This window comes from Bufo gargarizans, chromosome 8 (genome assembly GCF_014858855.1).
Source record: "Bufo gargarizans isolate SCDJY-AF-19 chromosome 8, ASM1485885v1, whole genome shotgun sequence".
Lineage (NCBI taxonomy): Eukaryota > Metazoa > Chordata > Amphibia > Anura > Bufonidae > Bufo > Bufo gargarizans.
In genome coordinates, this window is record NC_058087.1 from 66,618,557 (window position 1) to 66,637,398 (window position 18,842).

Below are 18,842 nucleotides of genomic sequence, written 5' to 3' on the forward strand. Positions count from 1 at the left end.
TCCCATGATGACAACCAGGGATTGTCATACTGAGTGCCCTATATTACCCATAGGAAGGAGCTTTTGGAAATGCTCATCCTGGCCTAGCACAAATATCAATGGTAGAGTTCTCTGACAGTGGCTTATTTCACTCGTCCAGACTAAGATGATATACCCAAGCAGGCTTAGGGTCAGTTCACACCACCACTTTTGATTTCTATTATTCTGCTCCATTATAGTGGAAGTGCCAGACTCGGCACATAACTGACCCGAACAGAGCCAAACAGATCGCATTGGCTGTATTGGGGTCCATTCATTTTGAATTTAGGAGTCCTCTTTATTAGCGGAGAAAAATGTCCTACATACAAGAGTTTTATCTCTGCTGTTTTTGATAGAATCTGCTATAGATACCCCGAACTGAGCCTCTGTCGCACATGTGAACAAGCCTTTAGCTGCTACAATAGCAAATTTCTGTCTAAAAAAATGTCCAAGACCCAAGAATAGAACTATTTGCCATTAATTCTGCACACAGCCTGGATCTTGAAAATTGGGTGGACATAAGTGGTACTTTCTATAGTGATAACATAGTTAAAAGGGCTTGTGCCAAGTTTAGAAGTGATCCCCTATCCACAAGATTGGGAATAACTAATTGATCGTGGGGGTCTGACCACTGGGACCTCCACCGATCCTGAGAACAGGGTCTGGTTCCCCCTATCTGATGGAGTAGCAGGTCAAACATGCCCTGCCACTACATTCATTCTATATGGGACTGTCAGAGATAACAAAGTACAGTGCTTGGCTATTTCTGGTGGTACCATATGGAGAAAGAGGAGCGACAGGGTGCATGCCCAACCTGCCGCTCCATCAGATCGGGCCAACAGGACCCCCATCTCTCCTTTAGGAAGATGCTCTAAACACGCAATGTAGGGTGCGGTGTGGGGCCGCGGCAGGAATTAAATAGATATATGGACAATTCAGGTCGGTATATATAATTTATATATATTCATTTTTTAAGCATAAGATTAGAACATGTAGTAGCTTTAATGTGGTGCTTATCATAGCTTTGCCAGCTTGGGCTTAAAGGAGTTTTCTTGGATTTTATCCTCAGGATAGGTCATCAAGATCATGCTTCGTGTGAGCGCAGCCTTCCCTTCATTGTTTACCTGCTCTCCGTCAACATTGCAGCGGTGAGCAGGTGTAACTACAAGCCGTCCCATTCACTTCTATGGGACGGCTCGTTTCTAAGTGTTGTGGGGTTTTGCTCTAGTAAATAGGGTAAGCGGGCGCAGTACAGAGGCAAAATACAAGTTCTTAACTCAAAACATCAGTGTTTATTCACACTTGAGGCAATTGCACAAAACAGCACGTAACCTTTCAGACTTGGTGTTAATTTACACACAATGGGAAGTTCATTTAAGGCTAGTTTCACACTAGCGGCAGAGGACTCCGACAGGCTGTTCCGGCGGGTGAACAGCCTGTTGGATCCGTTCTGCCGCTAGTTCACTTGTGCCCCGGACTCTCGCTCTGTCCCCATTGATTATAATGGGGGCGGGCGCGGAGTTCCAGCGGCAGCACGGCAGGGCACGCCGAGAGGCGGCCAGACGAAAAGTACTGCATGCATGCCTAGCAGTGACAGGTCGGGGCCAATTCCGTATACCCTTTATTTTGTTTACTTGGCGTCCAATGAAATACCCCAGGTAGTTAGTCTCTTCTAACCCTATCGCACATTTTCTTGGGTTAGCGGTTAGGCCAGCTTTCCGAAGGGAGTCCACTACAGCCTGCACTTTGGGTAGGTGACTTTCCCAGTCGGTACTGTGGATGACAATATCATCCAGGTAAGCCGAAGCGTAACGACGATGTCCATTAGTCACTGAAAAGTGGCAGGGGTGCCATGCAGACCAAACGGTAAGACCTTATATAGATACAGCCCCTCAGGCGTGATGAAGGCAGTTTTCTCTTTGGCAGCCTTCATTAAGGGCACCTGCCAGTACCCTTTCGTGAGGTCCAAAACAGAAAAATACCGGGCTTGTCCTAACCTCTCGATGAGCTCATCCACCCGGGGCATGGGATACGCATCGGATTTGTAAACTTCGTTAAGTTTTCGAAAGTCGTTATGAAACCGCAACGTCCCGTCCAGCTTGGGTATCAATACTTGTCACGGAAGGTGTACAGAAAACTAGAAGACACAAAATGAAGATCCGACTGACTGGATCCAAAACTAAGGAACCAAAGGGAGAGCCCTGCAACAAACCTGGCTCTCTCCCTAACTGCTCAGCCTATGCAAAAATCTCAATGGTAGATGATCACATATCCTCGTTCCTCGACTGTATAACACCTGAACACCCTATAATAGTGAGGGGACACGACCACCGGCTCCCTACACTTGATACGGAGGGAGTCAGGGTCACCTGGGATCCAGCAAACAGGAAAACACAAATGAATGAACAAAACTTATCTGTAGAAGACTCAGTAGTAGCATCCAGCATGCACACACTCCAGGAAGTTGTATAAACCGCAAAGTGATGCAGTATGGGAAGGGATTTAAAGGGATGCAATCAGTGCAACTACATGACAGCTGAGAGAGGCTAACGAGATGAGAAAACGAAAGCAAAACAAAAGGAACCTCAAGCAGGAGGTTCTAAAGAACGTCTGTCAGAGCTTCTCAGATGTCTAGTAGTGACAATACTATAGGACTTGCCCACTCACTTTTGACTCCTAAATGAAGTCTAGCTGCAACATTAGCTGCACCTCCTCCGATATGGCTTGTCGCCGAGCCTCGGGTACCCGGTATGGTTTTAATGGACTTTTGCCTGTGGCTCAGTGAAAATGTCATGCTGGATTATGGAAGTGTGTACTGGGAGGTCTGAGAACACATCAGTGTTCCGGCTAATGAACTCCCTGGCCTCCTGAGTCTGTTAAGAGGAGAGGTTGTCAGCAATTTTTACTGTGGCAGCCGCCTCTTTTGCATCAGACTGAGGGGCTGGTACTTCTTCTCCTTGAAAACCTGGCCGCGGGCTGTCTTCTGTACAGGTTTCCCTATCTTTCCACGGTTTGAGTAAATTCACATTGTAAACCTGCTCGGGCTTTCGCCGCCTTGGCTGGTGTACCTTGTAGTTTACATCTCCAATTTTCTCGAGTACCTCATAGAGCCCCTGCGACCTAGCCAGGAACTTAGTATCCACAGTCGGCACCAGAACCAAAACCCAATCACCCGGGTTAAAGATCCGGACCAGAGCCTGCCGATTATAGACCCGACTCTGGGCTCGCTGAGCTACCTCCATATGTTCCCTAACAAGAGGCAACACTGTCTCTATCCAATCTTGCATCTGGGTAACGTACTCAATGACACTTTTATGTGGAGTGGGTTGTTGTTCCCACGCCTCTTTGGCCATGTCCAAGAGACCGCTAGGGTGTCTGCCATATAGCAGTTCGAAGGGTGAGAACCCAGTAGAGGCCTGGGGTACCTCTCGCACTTCAAACATGAGATACGGCAGAAGGAGGTCCCAGTCCTTCCCATCTTAAGACACTACCTTTTTCAACATATTTTTTAATGTTTGGTTAAACCGTTCTACCAGACTGTCCATTTGCGGATGGTAAACGGACGTCCGTGGTTGTTTTATGTGCAGACACTTACAGAGTTCTCTCATCACCTTGGACATAAAAGGTGTCCCTTGGTCGGTCAGAACCTCTTTAGGTAGTCCTACTCGGGAAAACATCTCCATTAACTCCTTTGGCCATGGTATGTCGCAGTGGCACCGGCTCCGGGTACCGAGTGGCGTAGTCTAGCATGACTAAGATGTGTTGATGCCCTCTGGCGGACTTCGGTACTGGGCCTATGAGGTCCATAGCTATTTGGTCAAACGGTACTTCGATAATCGGGAGAGGTACTAGGGGACTACGGAAATGTAGCTGGGGGCTAGTTATCTGGCAGGTCGGGCAAGATTTACAAAACTCTTCCACTTCTTTTGAATATGCTGGGCCAGTAAAACCGCTGTAGAATACGATCCTGAGTTTTCTGCAGCCCAAGGTGACCCCCGAGAACGTATTAGTTGGCTAGATCTAACACAAGCTTGCGATAAGCCTTGGGGACCACCAACTGTTCAATAGGTTCACCCCGTAGTTGGTTTACTCGATACAACATATCCTGATGAACCACAAAACGGGGAAACACTGACTCTGCCCCAGGTTGTTATGGTTCACTATCTACTATTAACACATTTTCCAAGGCGCGGGATAGGGTTGGGTCCTGACGTTGGGCGGTACCAAAATATCTCCGGAGACATTGAGGTCTGCCAATTCAGGGCCCAGTGGCAAGTGCTCCACGTCTCCCACCATCACACTTAGCGGGGTTGCTCCCCCTCTTCCACCAAAGTGGCAGTCACCCCTACCGCTGACCCTTCGGTCTCAGGTTCCCAGTTAGTTCAGCCTCCAGTGGTCCACAGAAGGCTTTAGGGGGCCTGTTTCTCCAGCGTGCGGCTCTCAGCCCTCCAGCACAACATAAAGCTTAAGATCCCAAAAACAGAGACATCTCTTCTGAGCCCAGCTGCCTATTTAAGGACAGCCAGGTGCTGCCAAAACCCAGACCAGCACTTAAACTCCGGTTCGGTATTTGACCTCACCTGGCTGGAAACCAGCCCAGCTGCACATGCTGGGAAGAAAAACTTGCCTTGCCAGACACAACCCCTCACTGTGTCATAGTGTATATAATTACACCTGCTTGTAATTACACTGCTCACCGCTGGAATTTCAATGGCAAGCAGGTAACAATGAAGAGAATGCTATGGTTGCACGAAGCATGGCCTTCTCTTCCATCAGCTGACTGGCAGGGGTGCAGAGTGTCAGGGACAAAGAAGTAGGTGGGTCCACCAATACTGTAGCGCCACACAAAATACCGCCACCCTCACCACAGTATTCAGTTGTATCGCCGGATGGTGATACAGCTGAGATCAGGAGGACACTTGTGGTATGTACCTGATGCTATTACATTAATTAATGCTGAGAGCATCAGATCATCATATACCCAGCCGGGAAATTTCCCTGTGTGGTCTATGGCCAGTTCACCCCTATCTGTAAGGGTGTACATTAAACGGATGCCTCAGACTGATACCATACAGTGGCATCTGTTTCCCATACAAGAATAAACGTAAACAGACTATGCAGAATACAAGAACGTGGTGTGCTGCGTTTTTGTATCCTTTTTTTCTTCTACCGTGTGCATCAAACAAAGCCATAAATCACGTCATCTGAACCCACCCTAAGTAGTATTCAGTGTTAACATAAAAATAAATGTTCATGTTCAAAACACACACCTATTTTTTTGTTATGCGCAGTGATATCAAGTCACAAGAGTCACTGTATAGTTTCCATGTACATGTCAAATGATACCTGGTGGAAGAGAGGCCTGCCTTAGATTGCCGGGGGAGGTAGATCCCATACATTATTAAGGGCCTATATTTATGGCAAATGAGAGTTCAATATTTTTCTGGGAGAGCTGGGATGTATTGAGGTGTATCTGAGCAATATCATGGGGTGTAACACTGGAACAGGGCACCATTCTGGGATTTCATTCGCTGCCAGCCTGCCCTCTAAGCCAGCCTTCCTATTTTTCTACATGCTTTACAGTCCAGGCCAGCTGCACAGACATTCCTGCGCAAAGATCAGTTCTGAGAAAATATATCAGTGCTATCTAATTCATTCATAGCTGCTACACAAAAATTCAAAAAAAGTGTCCCGTCTGTGGGTCAACTTCATTGTATAGGCTGATTAGGGCGTATCAATGTTGATATTTGTGGAACGTGTTTATGAGTATACATAAAGTATACATAAACCAGTCTTCATTCCTCCGCAGGCTAGTTGAATAATTCCATCTAAAGATACTTATATTTTTCTTATTGTGGTGAAATTTCTGTAATCAGGTAATCCATAAAATCTAATCATCCGGAACCCAAAATATCTGAAAGACAAGGCTGAGCCGGGATTATGATTTATTTTGGACTGCCTTCCTATTTATTTAAAGAGGACCCATCGGCAGGATCAACCCTATTATCACGTGACATACTGCTTGATAGGGCTGATTGATCACTCCCAAAATCTCCCAGAAATCTAGGGGATTTTCAATAACTCTGAAACTTCAAGAGTTCAAGTTCAATTTATTTTCCTTAGTGCTAGTTGTAGCAATAGGATATATGCTCTGTACGATCTCTAGGCATCTCTCTACTTTTATATTGGTGCTGCTGTGGAATAGTGGCTTCTGTTGGTTGTGGTTTACCAGGCATCCACAGATGTAAAGGCAGTTAGTGGTCTGGTAATCACCTCTCTACTGATTCGCTGATAGCTGGTGGATTGGTAGGAGTACAACCACTGGAACCCCCCAATCGCTGTTTCACTTCATTCAACGTCTCTGGGACTGATAGCTAAGACCTCTGCTTGGCTTTTTTCGGGTCTCTCATAGACCTGGAATGGTCACATGTATGTTTGACTGATATTCCCTTCAGACGGGGGATAGGAGTTATCCATGCTGGAGATCAGCAAGGATCCCAGTGTTTGGACCTTCACCGATCTAGTAGTTATCACCTTCCAGCAGATAAGTCATTTTTTAGTAATGGAATACCCCTTCAACATCTCCATACAATAACATTTCTGGTACCAACTGCTGTGTGTAGAAGCACCTGAAGAAGAACCAACTAACAGAAGACTAGTAGTTTTTTTTTATTCTCTATTGAGTTACTGATAGTATATTGTCTGTTATCTGATATTAATTGCTATGACAATTCAGTGTTTTTTTAAGGCCGGGGCTACACAGCCATCTTGGACACGACAGTTGTCATGCGACCAAAGATTGCTGTGTAGAAGTGCAGCCATGGAAATAAATGGGGTCTTACCACAACTCACAAGTTTGATGCAGCCCTAAAATCACAAAAAATCCAACCCTGCTGGAATCACGGTTGCGTCAAATTTGCAAGTCGCACTGCAAAGCCATTAATTTCTGTGGTTTCACTGCTACACAGCGATCCTTGTTCGAACAACACCCGTCTTGTCCAAGATTGCTAAGTAGCTCCAGCCTAATATGCAAAAAAAATCCACATAAATCGCCCCTGGATCTAATTTCCCAGTTTACAACACCTGGCAGGCCTTTCTAGCACATGGATCATTAGAAGGAGGTGAGATACACATGCTCTAACCTGCTTGTGGTGTTACCTGACTGTCAGTCTGGCTGTGGAGATCAGCCACAGTGATCGATGGAGAGGCTCTCAGAACAGGACTTTCTGAAGATGCTTGTTTGACAGATGGAGCAGGACTACAGCCAGAACGTGAGGGTAATGGAGGAACCTCAGCATGAGATGTAGAAGGCTGAGGCTGGTTTTCAGTAAAGGTTACTGATCTTTTCTGATCCACTGCAGGGAAAAAAGAGTAGAAGTGAACTATGATGAGTCATAGAAAATACATTTTAATTTTGACACATAGTGTATTTTAACCTCAGATGTACACTACCTGGCCAATCAAACGTGTATCCTCAAGATATCTTCTGTATTGTGTATTAATGTATATTAATGTTGGCAGTTCCCTAGCCTAGCTCAAAGTTGACATGCCATTTCATCCCAAAGAGTGTTTGATGGGCTTTATGCAGACCTGTCTTTTGCACCCAACTTGACAAGCCATGTTGGTTCTAGACATTTTCACCTAACAACATTATAAGCAACTTTAATGCCGTATAATAATGTGATCACCCAACAAACAAGCGGTCTTATACACACAGGGCAATGATCAGGAAGAAACATTGTTCTTTCCTGATCATCAGCCTTTGTAAAAAGGAAGGAGAAAGCAGAAGCAGAAGTTATCAAGAAGTGCCAAGATTGTCAGTGAGTTGTCTTTCTAGCATCAGATAAAATATCTAATTGTTCTGGCTCTACAGTTCTATCTCGAGACATCTATAAGCAGGGTTTTGATGAAATAGCAGGACAACGTACTCACTCACTCACCCGGCACTGCCGGGCTCTCGTCTCCAGAGTGAAGCAGGGAGCGCTCTCCGCTTCCCGTTTCACTGTTCTTCTGAGCGTTCCACCTGCTGGCCGCTCATCGCGCTGCTGGCTGTGGAAGAAGTGCTGAAGGCCCGGGAATCGGCCTCCAGCACAGCCAGCAGGGCGATGTGAGTGTGGGAGCGCGTCATCAGACAAAAAGGTAAGTATGTGTTTTCTTTTTTTATTATAAAGCTGCAGACCGCGGGCAACATCTACTGTGAGGGGGCACATATCTGGCATAACTACTATGAGGGGGCACATATTTGACATAACTACAGTGAGGGGGCACATATCTGGCCATAACTACTGTGAGGGGCACCTATCTGGCCATAACTACAGTGAGGGGCACACATCTGGCATAACTACTATGAGGGGGCACATATCTGGCATAACTACAGTAAGGGGGCATCTATCTGGCCATAACTACAGTGAGGGAGCACCTATCTGGCCATAACTACAGTGAGGGGGCACATTTCTGGCCATAACTAATGTGAGGGGGCACATATCTGGGCATATCTACTGTGAGGTGCACATATCTAGCATAGCTACTGTGAGGGGCCCATGATCTGGCATAACCACTGTGAGGGGGCACATATTTGGGCATATCTACTGTGAGGGGCACATAATCTGGCATAACTACTGTGAAGGGCACATAATCTGACATAACTACTGTGAGGGAGGCACATATCTGGGCATAACTACTGTGAGGGAGGCACATATATGGGCATATCTACAGTGAGGGGGCACAAAAGTAGGCATAACTACTGTGACAGGAACAAAGGTGGGCATAACTGCTGTGAGGGGCCACAAGGAGGACATAACTATTTTTGAAGGGACCACAAGGTGGGCTTAATTACTGTGAGGGTCCACAATTTGGGCATTAGTACTGTGTGGGAGCACTTAGGGGAAATGCCCTAGATTACCCTGCTATACATTGGCATGGCTCAGTCTTACAGGCCAGCACAGCGCCCCCTGCTGGTAATTTCACTGGGGCAGTCACCATCCCTTCCTTATGTGATTATTCTTTTTTCTCCCCACAGGGACCTTGTTTTAGATCCAGTGGACATCACGCCAATGCCAGCGACACCCTGGATGAGGTAGAACCAGATTTTATTAGTTAGGACTGGGTGAGTGTAGCCATGCATTGGGCTTAGTGTAAATAAAATCTGCCACCCCTTTGTAAAAATGGTAGGGGGGGGGGGGGGGAGGCGATCCAAAGTTTGCACTTTGCACTAGTTATCCCACTGAGCCTAGGTTGCTATGTTAGAAAGAAATTGAGGTTCATATTTTTTTATGATTTACTCCATTTTGGAATAATAATAGTTTTCCACGCTAATGGAAGGTTACAATTTTGGAGGTAAAAGGTATAAAGGTTTATAAATGGCGATATTAAATCTTTTAAAGCCTTAAAACAGGAGTTTGGAATCTTATCACATGACTTTTTGTCATTATGTACAACTTAAACAATCTTAGTGTGGCCACGGGATAAAGGTAGATTTAAAGTTGGAATATTGTGTATTGCTGAGACACTCCTTACTAGAAATTACCTAAAATGGGTAGTTTCTAAACTATTTAGACCAATTTGTGTAATGGTTCAGGGACTTTTAATTCCCTAAAATTGGAAAGAGGAGATAAATAACCAGGCACCATGTCAAAGGTTATCTGTATATAGGGATGTTAAAACGTTTAACTGAATTATGCTCATAGGTTTACCCAATTTATGATAAATTAGCTATATTTTTGATACCATATGGGAAGAAAGACCTCTGCTAGTCCTGTGTGTGGGATACTGGATACAGACTTTGTACATTTAATTGGACGTTGTCCAAAATTTCATTGATACTGGTTAAAAACCATGTTCATTGTGAATTTGGTGGAAAAGATTACATTTATATATAGATTATTTGGAAGTCCCTTGCTTGGAAAATAGGCTAATTCTTGAGCTTTTGAGATTTAGAGCTTTAGTTTCTTGCCCATTTAAAAATTGTTCTCAAAAGACTCCCCTAAGTTGCAAAACTCGAAAAATCTAGTTTAATAAATTGTGCCGTTTTAATAATCGATTTGTACGATTCAGGGTGGATATACCAGATCTCTAACCAAATGGAAGGGGTAGCTGAATCTCCTCACATGTTTTTATTTTTCAGAAACTTACGCACAACACTTCTTTGAGACAATGTAAAAAAATTTCCCCACTTTTTTTCTCTGGGCTCCAAATGGGATGGATGGTGTGGTGTGGGTTGGTTGAGAAGGATGATTGGATATTTGTAATGTACAAAATCTTTAAATTTGTCTTTTTCTGATAAATTATAAAAAGAAAAAGAATAAAAAATGATTTCTTTCAGCGCTACCCAATGAGTGTCTCTATCCATAGTCTAATGAAAGCACTCATCAACTACTGACTAGATAAATGCTTACTGGTAGAGAAAGACCAGTGGGCAAAGCTGGCATCAACATTCCTTACTTGCCAGTCCTCTTCTGGTGCAGGCATGCCACACTGGGTCCTGACGCTCACTAGAATCAGGACATAATGTGTGGTGGCGCAAACAATATCCTGATGGTGACTGGTGTCAGAAGCCTGAAGATATTAGGATTTAGGTACGTGGGCACCTGAAGGTTGAAGGGGAAGTGGTGAGTTATCTGGTCTTGGGTCATAGCATTTTTTATTTATTTTTTCTGGGGTCTGATAACATTTTGGGATCTGGTGTCCAGTTAATTTATTAATTTAGGGGCCTGGTTAATTCAGCAGTCTGAAGTATGAATAGGGATATTTCCACCTTATAAAGTGATGACATATGGTTATGCCATGAGAGAGAGAATGAAAGGGCTTCTGCACTCATTTAGGACTGATTTGGAGCATTGCTGCAGTTCCCTTCACAATGAAATTCCAGGTCTGGTCTGGGGTCGGATTAATTTAGGTGGTGTGATCTGGTGTCCGATTAATTTAGGGCATCTGATCTGGGATTTTAATTATTTTAGGGGGTCTGATTAGGGGGTTGATTTAAATTTGAGGTCTTTGGCCTAATTAACTTTTAGGGGTCTGGTCTAAAGCTTAATTAATTTAGTGGCCTGGTCTGGACTCCGAATTATATAGGGATGTGGTTTTGGGTTTGATTAATCTTATGGTCTGTCAGTTGACAGGAGAAGTCATCATGGAGGGCTGGCTAGATGGAGAAGAAAGGGTAAGTGTATGACATTCATACAAGAGTATGAATACAATATGTTCTCTGTATTGCAGGATTATTTGTTACATTGATGTTTATGTAGTGATAGAATACACCTGTCTGTGACTGTGTAATTTAGTTTAGAACATGGGCTCACAACCTGTGGCTGTGAACTGCATACAGCTCGCATTGCCTTTAGTAGCCCCCATCATGGTGAACAGAGACACAAAAGATCACACAGATAAATAAGCTGTTTCATGGGGTTGTAGACAGTGTGGTGGGATAATACACAGCCTCCTTGATGACCCACTGGTCATGGTGATGATACACATCATAGGTATTTTTTTTTAACAACTACTTTTCCATTTTTACGTTTACGGTACTTAATACGGGAATGTGATAAACTTTTTTTTTCCCTGACAGACTAACAATTTATTATTGTATTTGCATATTTTTGGTAATAATAGGGCTTTATAAATTTTTGTAAACAATTTTCAAACCCAATGAGGGAGATTTATTGTGCCAAGCTGTGTGTTTGCGACAAAAAAAACTGTTGCAAGTGCCCCTTTTTATGCCACCCTCAGCACATTTCCCAAAAAGGGCCATGGCAAGGACAGGGGTGTGACCTGAACAGCCGAGACAAATTTATCTTCATTTACATCAGTTTCCTGGTACAAATGACGCCAGAAATCTACGTCAGCTCTTAGCTGTCGTAGATTTTTGTTTAGGCGCATAGACTGCCGGAGTATGCATCTAAGTTATAATGAGGCCTTTGTCCCTGCAACACTTATCAGCTTTTACACAAATTTTCTATAGCTCATAGGCAAAGCTGTTGTACATTTTATTTTAGGTGTGCAGACTGCCAGAGGACGCGTTTAGTTTATGATGAGGTGCAGGCATTTTGTAAAGCAGGGATATCAAGGAGCAGCATAAAACACTGGTCTTTGATAAATTTCCCCGTAGTAACTAGCTTTTAGGCTGGGGTTCCATAGTGAAAAGCCAGTCAGACGAAGACCATGATGCCAACTCACCTTGTTATATTTTATCCCAACTTTCAGGTCACATTGTGTCTTTTTACAGCCCTAGACTTAGTGCATGAAGTGGAAAACAAAAAAAATTCTAACTACTGTATTTTTTTAAAATTATAGGTCTGCTATGATTAAATAGGTCTGTATTTTGATAGCACTTCCTCACAGGAGCTCCGCTGCCTTCTTAAAACAGCTGATCCACAGGGGTCCAGGGTGTCAGACCACCACCCATCATAGAATAGGTCATCAGTATAAAAACCTTACAAAAACCATTTAAGCAATGAATGCTTTCCTGTAGTGAAGGAAAACCCTGATCTCAGGCAGGACATAGTATGGTCAATATGGCAGAGGTTAAAATGTGTTTTATAGCAAGACACCCCTTTGCTAGAAGAGTGTCCCCTATTATTACCAGGGCCAGCAGTGTCCCTAGTATTAAAGGGGTTGTCTCATCTTAGATATTGGTGGCATATAGCTAGCATATGCCCCCAATGTCAGATAGGTGTGGGACCCACCACTCGTACCCGACCCGTATCTCCAGAATGGGACCTGGAAAGTGAAGAAGAGCACACATGCACACTTGCTCGCCAATTTGGGAACTCCCATGCAAATGAATGGAGGGTGACCACTCATTTACGACTGCTCTCCTCTCGCTTCAGGGTTTCCCATTCTGGAGATAGGTGCATGTTTTATTTCCGCTCTTTGAAGTAACACAACCTGACAATATGGCCCTTGGACCTAAAAATGTTGAGCGCTCCTGGTTTAGACAAGGATAGGCTTGGACTGATACAAAGTCAGGGAGGGGTGCACAGTTTGCTCACTTACATACTGCACCAAAATATCTTGTCTCACCCTAATTATGACTCTAATTCGGCTCACCATAAAAAGCTGAATACATTAACATGACTGGCCCACAATTACTGTTGTGACAGAGCCTACATTTAGGCGTAAATCATGCAGTTTGGCACAACTCATTCTCAACATATTTATGAAGCAAGTAAGCCAAAAAGAATAATCCACTGTGCTTTACACGCAAGGGGGCGCGACATCACAGGAAAGGCAAAATTATGTTGCAAGGTAAGTCAACCAACAATTTGTATGGTTAGACAAAACTAGACTAAACAGTCTAGATGCCCATTTTTATCATCCAGCATCAGCCACTATGATAAATCTGGTGCAGTCAGACTGTCTAGTCTACATTTATACTGTGTGTTAGACAGGGTTACTAAATCTGCCCAGTGTTACCTGTTTTTTGATCTTCTTCACGTATTTGCTTGGCACGGGGCTGTATACTTCTGCGAGTTGTTGACAGTCTTGCCCCATGACGACTCCTTGGTTCAGTTTGAGTTTTCTGGCGTGAAAGTAAAGGCCTTCGTAGCTGAACCAGGTGAGAAGGAGAGAAAGCCCCCTGTTACGCCATAATACAGGGGAGATATTAACACTCAGGAAAAGTCCAGTTCATAAGTGCCATTGGGCATAGGTGGTTCAGAGAACTCTGCCAATGATCATAAGCTCCTTGCATATCTGTGTTTTTTTCCTAGGTTGATATGGACCTCAGACTTGAGTAGAAATATATAAAAACTACAGCAAACTGATTTTTGCAGCCAGATCTTTGTTTAGCTGGCTATGCACACCTTTGGGTGGGGGTGGGGTGGGGGGGTTATCTTTTTACATGGCTAACCGCAGAATGCTGTTCACTAGCAAATCTATCAGACTGGCTTCTTGGTCTCCAGTCCCTCCCTCTCCTTTACTATACGACTTTCCAAGCTGACTTATGAGTTCAGTAGGGCTGCAGCTATCGATTATTTTAGTAATCAAGTATTCTACCGATTAATCCAACGATTAATCGAGTACTCTAATAAGAAAAAAAATAATTAAAAGAATGTTTTCTATAAAAACTCATCAACCCCCTTGCCATCAGTGTCCCCCCCAGTGCAATCAGCTCCCGCTCCCTTCCCCTCCCTTGCGCCATAAGTTCCTCCCCAGTGCCATTAGCTCCCCCCAGTGCCATCAGTTGATCCAACCCCAGTTTCCCCTCCAATGCCATCAGTTCCCCCTCCAATGCAATTATTTCTTCCAGCAGTGCCACCAGTTCCCCCTCCAATGCCACCAGCTCCTTTCCCCATGCCACCAGCTTCCCCATGTCATCAGTTGCTTCCCCTTCCAGTGCTATCAGCTCCCCTTCCAATGCCACCACTTCCTCCTCCGATGCCACCAGCTCCCCCGAGTGCCACCAGCTGCCCCCACTGCCATCAGTTCCTCCACTCCCCCTCCTAGCCACCAGTGCCCAGCCACGTCGCCAATGAACCAAAATGTCCTGACGATGTGTGTATGTCAGGATTCAGTGGAGTGCTGTGCAGGCAGGCGGGTGACCACGGAGCGTGAGTAATAGCAAACTCTTCACTCACACTCCATGATCACATGGCACAAACAAATCATTGATGCAAAAGATTTGCATTGAGGATTTTTTTGTGTGGAGTTAAACGATTAATTTGAGTAATCTTTTCAGTCCTAGAGTTCACCTTTGATTTGCTCATAAATCAGCTGAGAATCGTTCAGAACACAAGTGTCTAAAGACCAGGCTGTCAGACGAGCTAATTGATTTAACTGTGAATGGCATTCTGCAGCTTGCTATGCACTGACACACAGATGCTGCAGAACTGTCTGCAAACTTTGGGGGGGGCGGGGGGGGGGGGAAACAATTGCAAAACTGCTATTCAGTGAAAAGAAATATGTGCATTTAAAGGGGTTGGCCACCTTTTTGTTTTTTTTTGGCAAACCAGCTCCCTGGGCAGACCTGAAAATGGAAGCATACTTACCTGCCCTCCATCGCTGTTGGCTGCAGCAGTGACCTTCTCCCCTTGAGTCATGTCAAATTGGCTTCTGAAGCATCAAAGTAGATGTTGACAGCGGGGCAACCCAAAGGTTGCAGGGAGTAAAGGACCCCAGATTTAGAGATGGGGATCAGGTAAGTATGCCTTCCTTTTGGGTGTTTGCATTAGAAACAAAAAACAAAAGGTGTCCAACCCCTTTCAGTGAAAGAATGCCCCCAAAGGTGCCAATGGTCTTTAAGATTACAGATGCATGAACCATCAGACTGGTCACATACTTTAGATAACTGTTGAATGACAGCTATTCCTACCTACTCCCCCATACATAGCCACGCATGGCTCGAAGGAACATGCATGTCTTCTCAATAGGGAGAGGGAATTAAGCTGCTGCCATACAGTAGAGCATGATAAAATCCAACTGCTCAATCCTTCCCTCCGCCATACACTTTAGATATCAGCTGATCCCACCAAAAAAAGTGGGTTTGGCTGACATTAATCTAACGGGCATAGCCAGCTTTAGATCTATCATGGTTTGCAAAACATTTTTGGGTGGAGCTCTTATGTAACTAGTCAAGAAACAGCAAATATCCAAGGAACTATAATAGTGCACTCAGTGGCGTAGCTAGAAATGACTGGGCCCCACAGCAGATTTTTTATTGCGGCCCCCCTCCCCCAGTAATTTTTATGCTAACCTCTTCCTTTCAGGCCGCCCCCATTCCTGTGGCTAGTAAAGATCGCTCTCTCAGACCAGGCCCGGCAGCTGTTCCATCAGTTTCCTACATTGTCTATACTGTCACTGTATATCATTTTATTGTGTAATACTGTTGATGGGGCCCTGACAAAATCTTTTAGTCCTCCTCCTCCTGGATGGGCCCCTTTTGGGTCAGGGCCCCAAAGCAGCCTCTTCCCCTGCTTCCCGTATAGTTACGCCCCTGAGTGCACTATACAGGTGAAACTCGAAAAATGAGAATATCGTGCAAAAGTCCATTTATTTCAGTAATGCAAATTAAAAGGAATTGCATTAATGCAGCTTAAAATGTGAATTTTGTGAAAAGGTTCAATATTCTAGGATCAAAGTGTCACACTCTAGTCAGCTAATAATCCATATCCCCCTGAGCAAAGGGGGCCTCAAAATTGTAACTTTGGGATTTCATAAGCTGTAAGCCATAATCATCCAAATTATAACAAATAAAGGCTTACAATATCTCGCTTTGCGTGTATCTCATATGTTAGTTTCACCTTTTAAAGGGATTCTGTCACCAGGATTTCACTTACTGAGCTGTTAACATGACCACATCAGTCTTCACGATTTATATTACAATATACTAGTATAACTGCCCTGTGTCTTGTAATTTGTCTATAAAATTGCTTTTATTAATATGCAAATTACCTAAATAAGGAGCCCAAGGGGCTGTCCCTCTGTCCGTTGGAGCCCAGCCGCACCCCTTCTCCTTGAGCCTAGCACCGCCCCACTGCTAATTTATTCACTCCTCATCGCCAACCTCATATGCCCGATGCGCCGTTATCTCGCGCATGCGCTGTGGATAGACCTGTCAGCACCAGCGCGGTGTCCTGGCATCGGCCTTACAGAACACATTGCGCATGCGCTAACTGGTCTTTCCACGGCGCATGCGCGAGATTACAGCGCAGCAGGCATATGAGGTCGGCGATGAGGAGTGAATAAATTAGCAGTGGGGCGGTGCTGGGCTCAAGGAGAAGGGGTGCGGCTGGGCTCCAACGGACAGAGGGACAGCCCCTTGGGCTCCTTATTTAGGTAATTTGCATATTAATAAAAGCGATTTTATAGACAAACTACAAGACACAGGGCAGTTATACTAGTATATTGTAATATAAATCGTAAAGACTGATGTGATCATGTTAACAGCTCAGTAAGTGAAATCCTGATGACAGAATCCCTTTAAGTTGCATTACTGAAATAAATGAACTTTGCAGGATATTTAAATTTTTCGAGTTTCACCTGTAGAGACCGAAAATCGAAATAAGTTGTCTGATGATAGCATGCACTAGAATAAAGTTTTAATATCCGGTCTTAAATAAAACATATAAAAGTCCTTCATGTATCTAAAACAACTCAGAGCCCATAGCAGCCAATCAGAGTACAGCTTTAATTTTTTTAAATAAATTGAAAACTAATACGTGGGTCCTGATTGGCTGCTATGAGTAACACATCCACTTCTTTACTAAGCCAGTTTTGCTGCAGTTTTTGCATGCATTGGGCGAGATTTATCAGTATTGTAGATGAAGGCTTTAAGAGTAGGCAAAAATGGTGCAAACTGGGGCCAGTTTATCAAAATAGTGCATATGGCATCATAAATTTGGTGAAACTCGCTCGGTCTCTTCAATACGCTAATGAACATTTGGCCTACTTTATGACTTAAGGCCCCTTTACAATGCTCAATTGAGCAGACAGTTGTCTTGAAGGAAGCGATCCTTCCCGACAATCATCTGCTCATCAGTGAAGGAGACCGCTGCATGTAAATCTCCTCCACTGTATAGGGAGGAGCGATCACTAATGCCATCGCTCATCTCCATACAGAATCATTATTTGACAGCATGATCTGCTTGAAAAAATTCAATTACCTGATGAACAAGCGTTTCAGTGGCACCTTTACACCAGCAGATTATCTGTAACCAGTGATCATACGAACACTAGTTAGCGACAACCTGCCCAATGTTTGGACTGTGTAAAATGGCTTTTAATCATGCCAATTTTATCAGCATTTTTAAAAACTGCAGAAGTAGTTGGACAGGCATCTAAAACACAAAATGGCCCATGGACAGAATTCAGGTGCATTTGCTTAGTAAGTATTTAACACGAGGCAGATTTATTGCAGAAATTTCTAAGACTGAAAAAAGTTCCATTCATCTGAATAGCAGCAAACTCATGAATTACTGCAAGCCCCAGTCATGTGAATAGGACAGTCATAGAAATTTCTGTGTGAGACTGTCCCCTAAATTTATCCCAGAATTTAGAAGTGGATCCTAAAGGGAAGAGCAAAAAAAAATAAAGCTTTATTAGGATAATTGAAGCATCTAAGAGGACATCTACTAAAGGTCCTGTGTGAATTTTAATAAATCCAAGCCCAGAACTTTTGTTCTGGATTCATTTAGGAAAGAGCAGATACAGTACAAGATAAAGCTGTAAAATAAAATCATGATAAATCAGTCAATACAACAGATTTATACGTAATTTATAGGAGAATTAACTGGAATTGTGACATTGCAACCTATGGCTGTGTATAACTCCACATAATGTTAGAAGATAAAACATGCAACAGCTAAGGACACCAGAGAAGACACGCTATACCACAAAGGGTTAGAAAATATTACTTTGTATCATTCACGCCTGGTAAAGGGGTTGTCCCATGATGAATGTAAAATATAAAAATCAGACATCATATAGTACATGACAGTCTCTTTCAAACAAAGCTAGAACCAGCCCTGTACTTCACATGGATCCAGAGATCTCCCCATTCATGGCTCCAATTGCTCTGCTAGATTTATTTCTAGGCTGGCAGCTCAGGGAGTGTGTCCTTTCTGCTGCAGCTCTTTTTCCTATTACTGTCGGTGCTTCCAACAGTAGATATGGCTGGTGGCAGTTAAAGGATGGAACTAAGCATGTGCGACCACCCCAGCATTGTTGGTGAGGTCAAAAAAGAAATAAGGAAAAGAACAAACAGCAGGTGGCGCTATAGTAATATATTTTATTGAATAAGTCAGCGGCTATACAAAATTTTTAATGACATGCAATTACAAAAGTATTAAGATCCAGGTGCGATTTTTAAAAAAATTGGATTTTTTTTTTAT

General features: G+C 43.8%; 1 protein-coding gene across 2 annotated transcripts in view; it reads right to left on the reverse strand.

The window, feature by feature from the left end:
- The window catches only part of UNC80 (unc-80 homolog, NALCN channel complex subunit), a 195,549-nt gene that overhangs the window by 2,257 nt on the left and 174,450 nt on the right, over positions 1–18,842 (reverse strand). Inside the window, exons 63-64 of one of the 2 annotated variants that reach the window (XM_044304892.1) lie at positions 13,429–13,561; positions 7,177–7,373 (exon numbers count right to left, since the gene is read on the reverse strand). In XM_044304892.1, the coding sequence (XP_044160827.1) occupies positions 7,177–7,373; positions 13,429–13,561 (330 nt within the window). Of the gene's footprint in view, positions 1–7,176; positions 7,374–13,428; positions 13,592–18,842 lie in introns of both variants that reach the window. The other variant, XM_044304891.1, reaches the window with a different exon arrangement.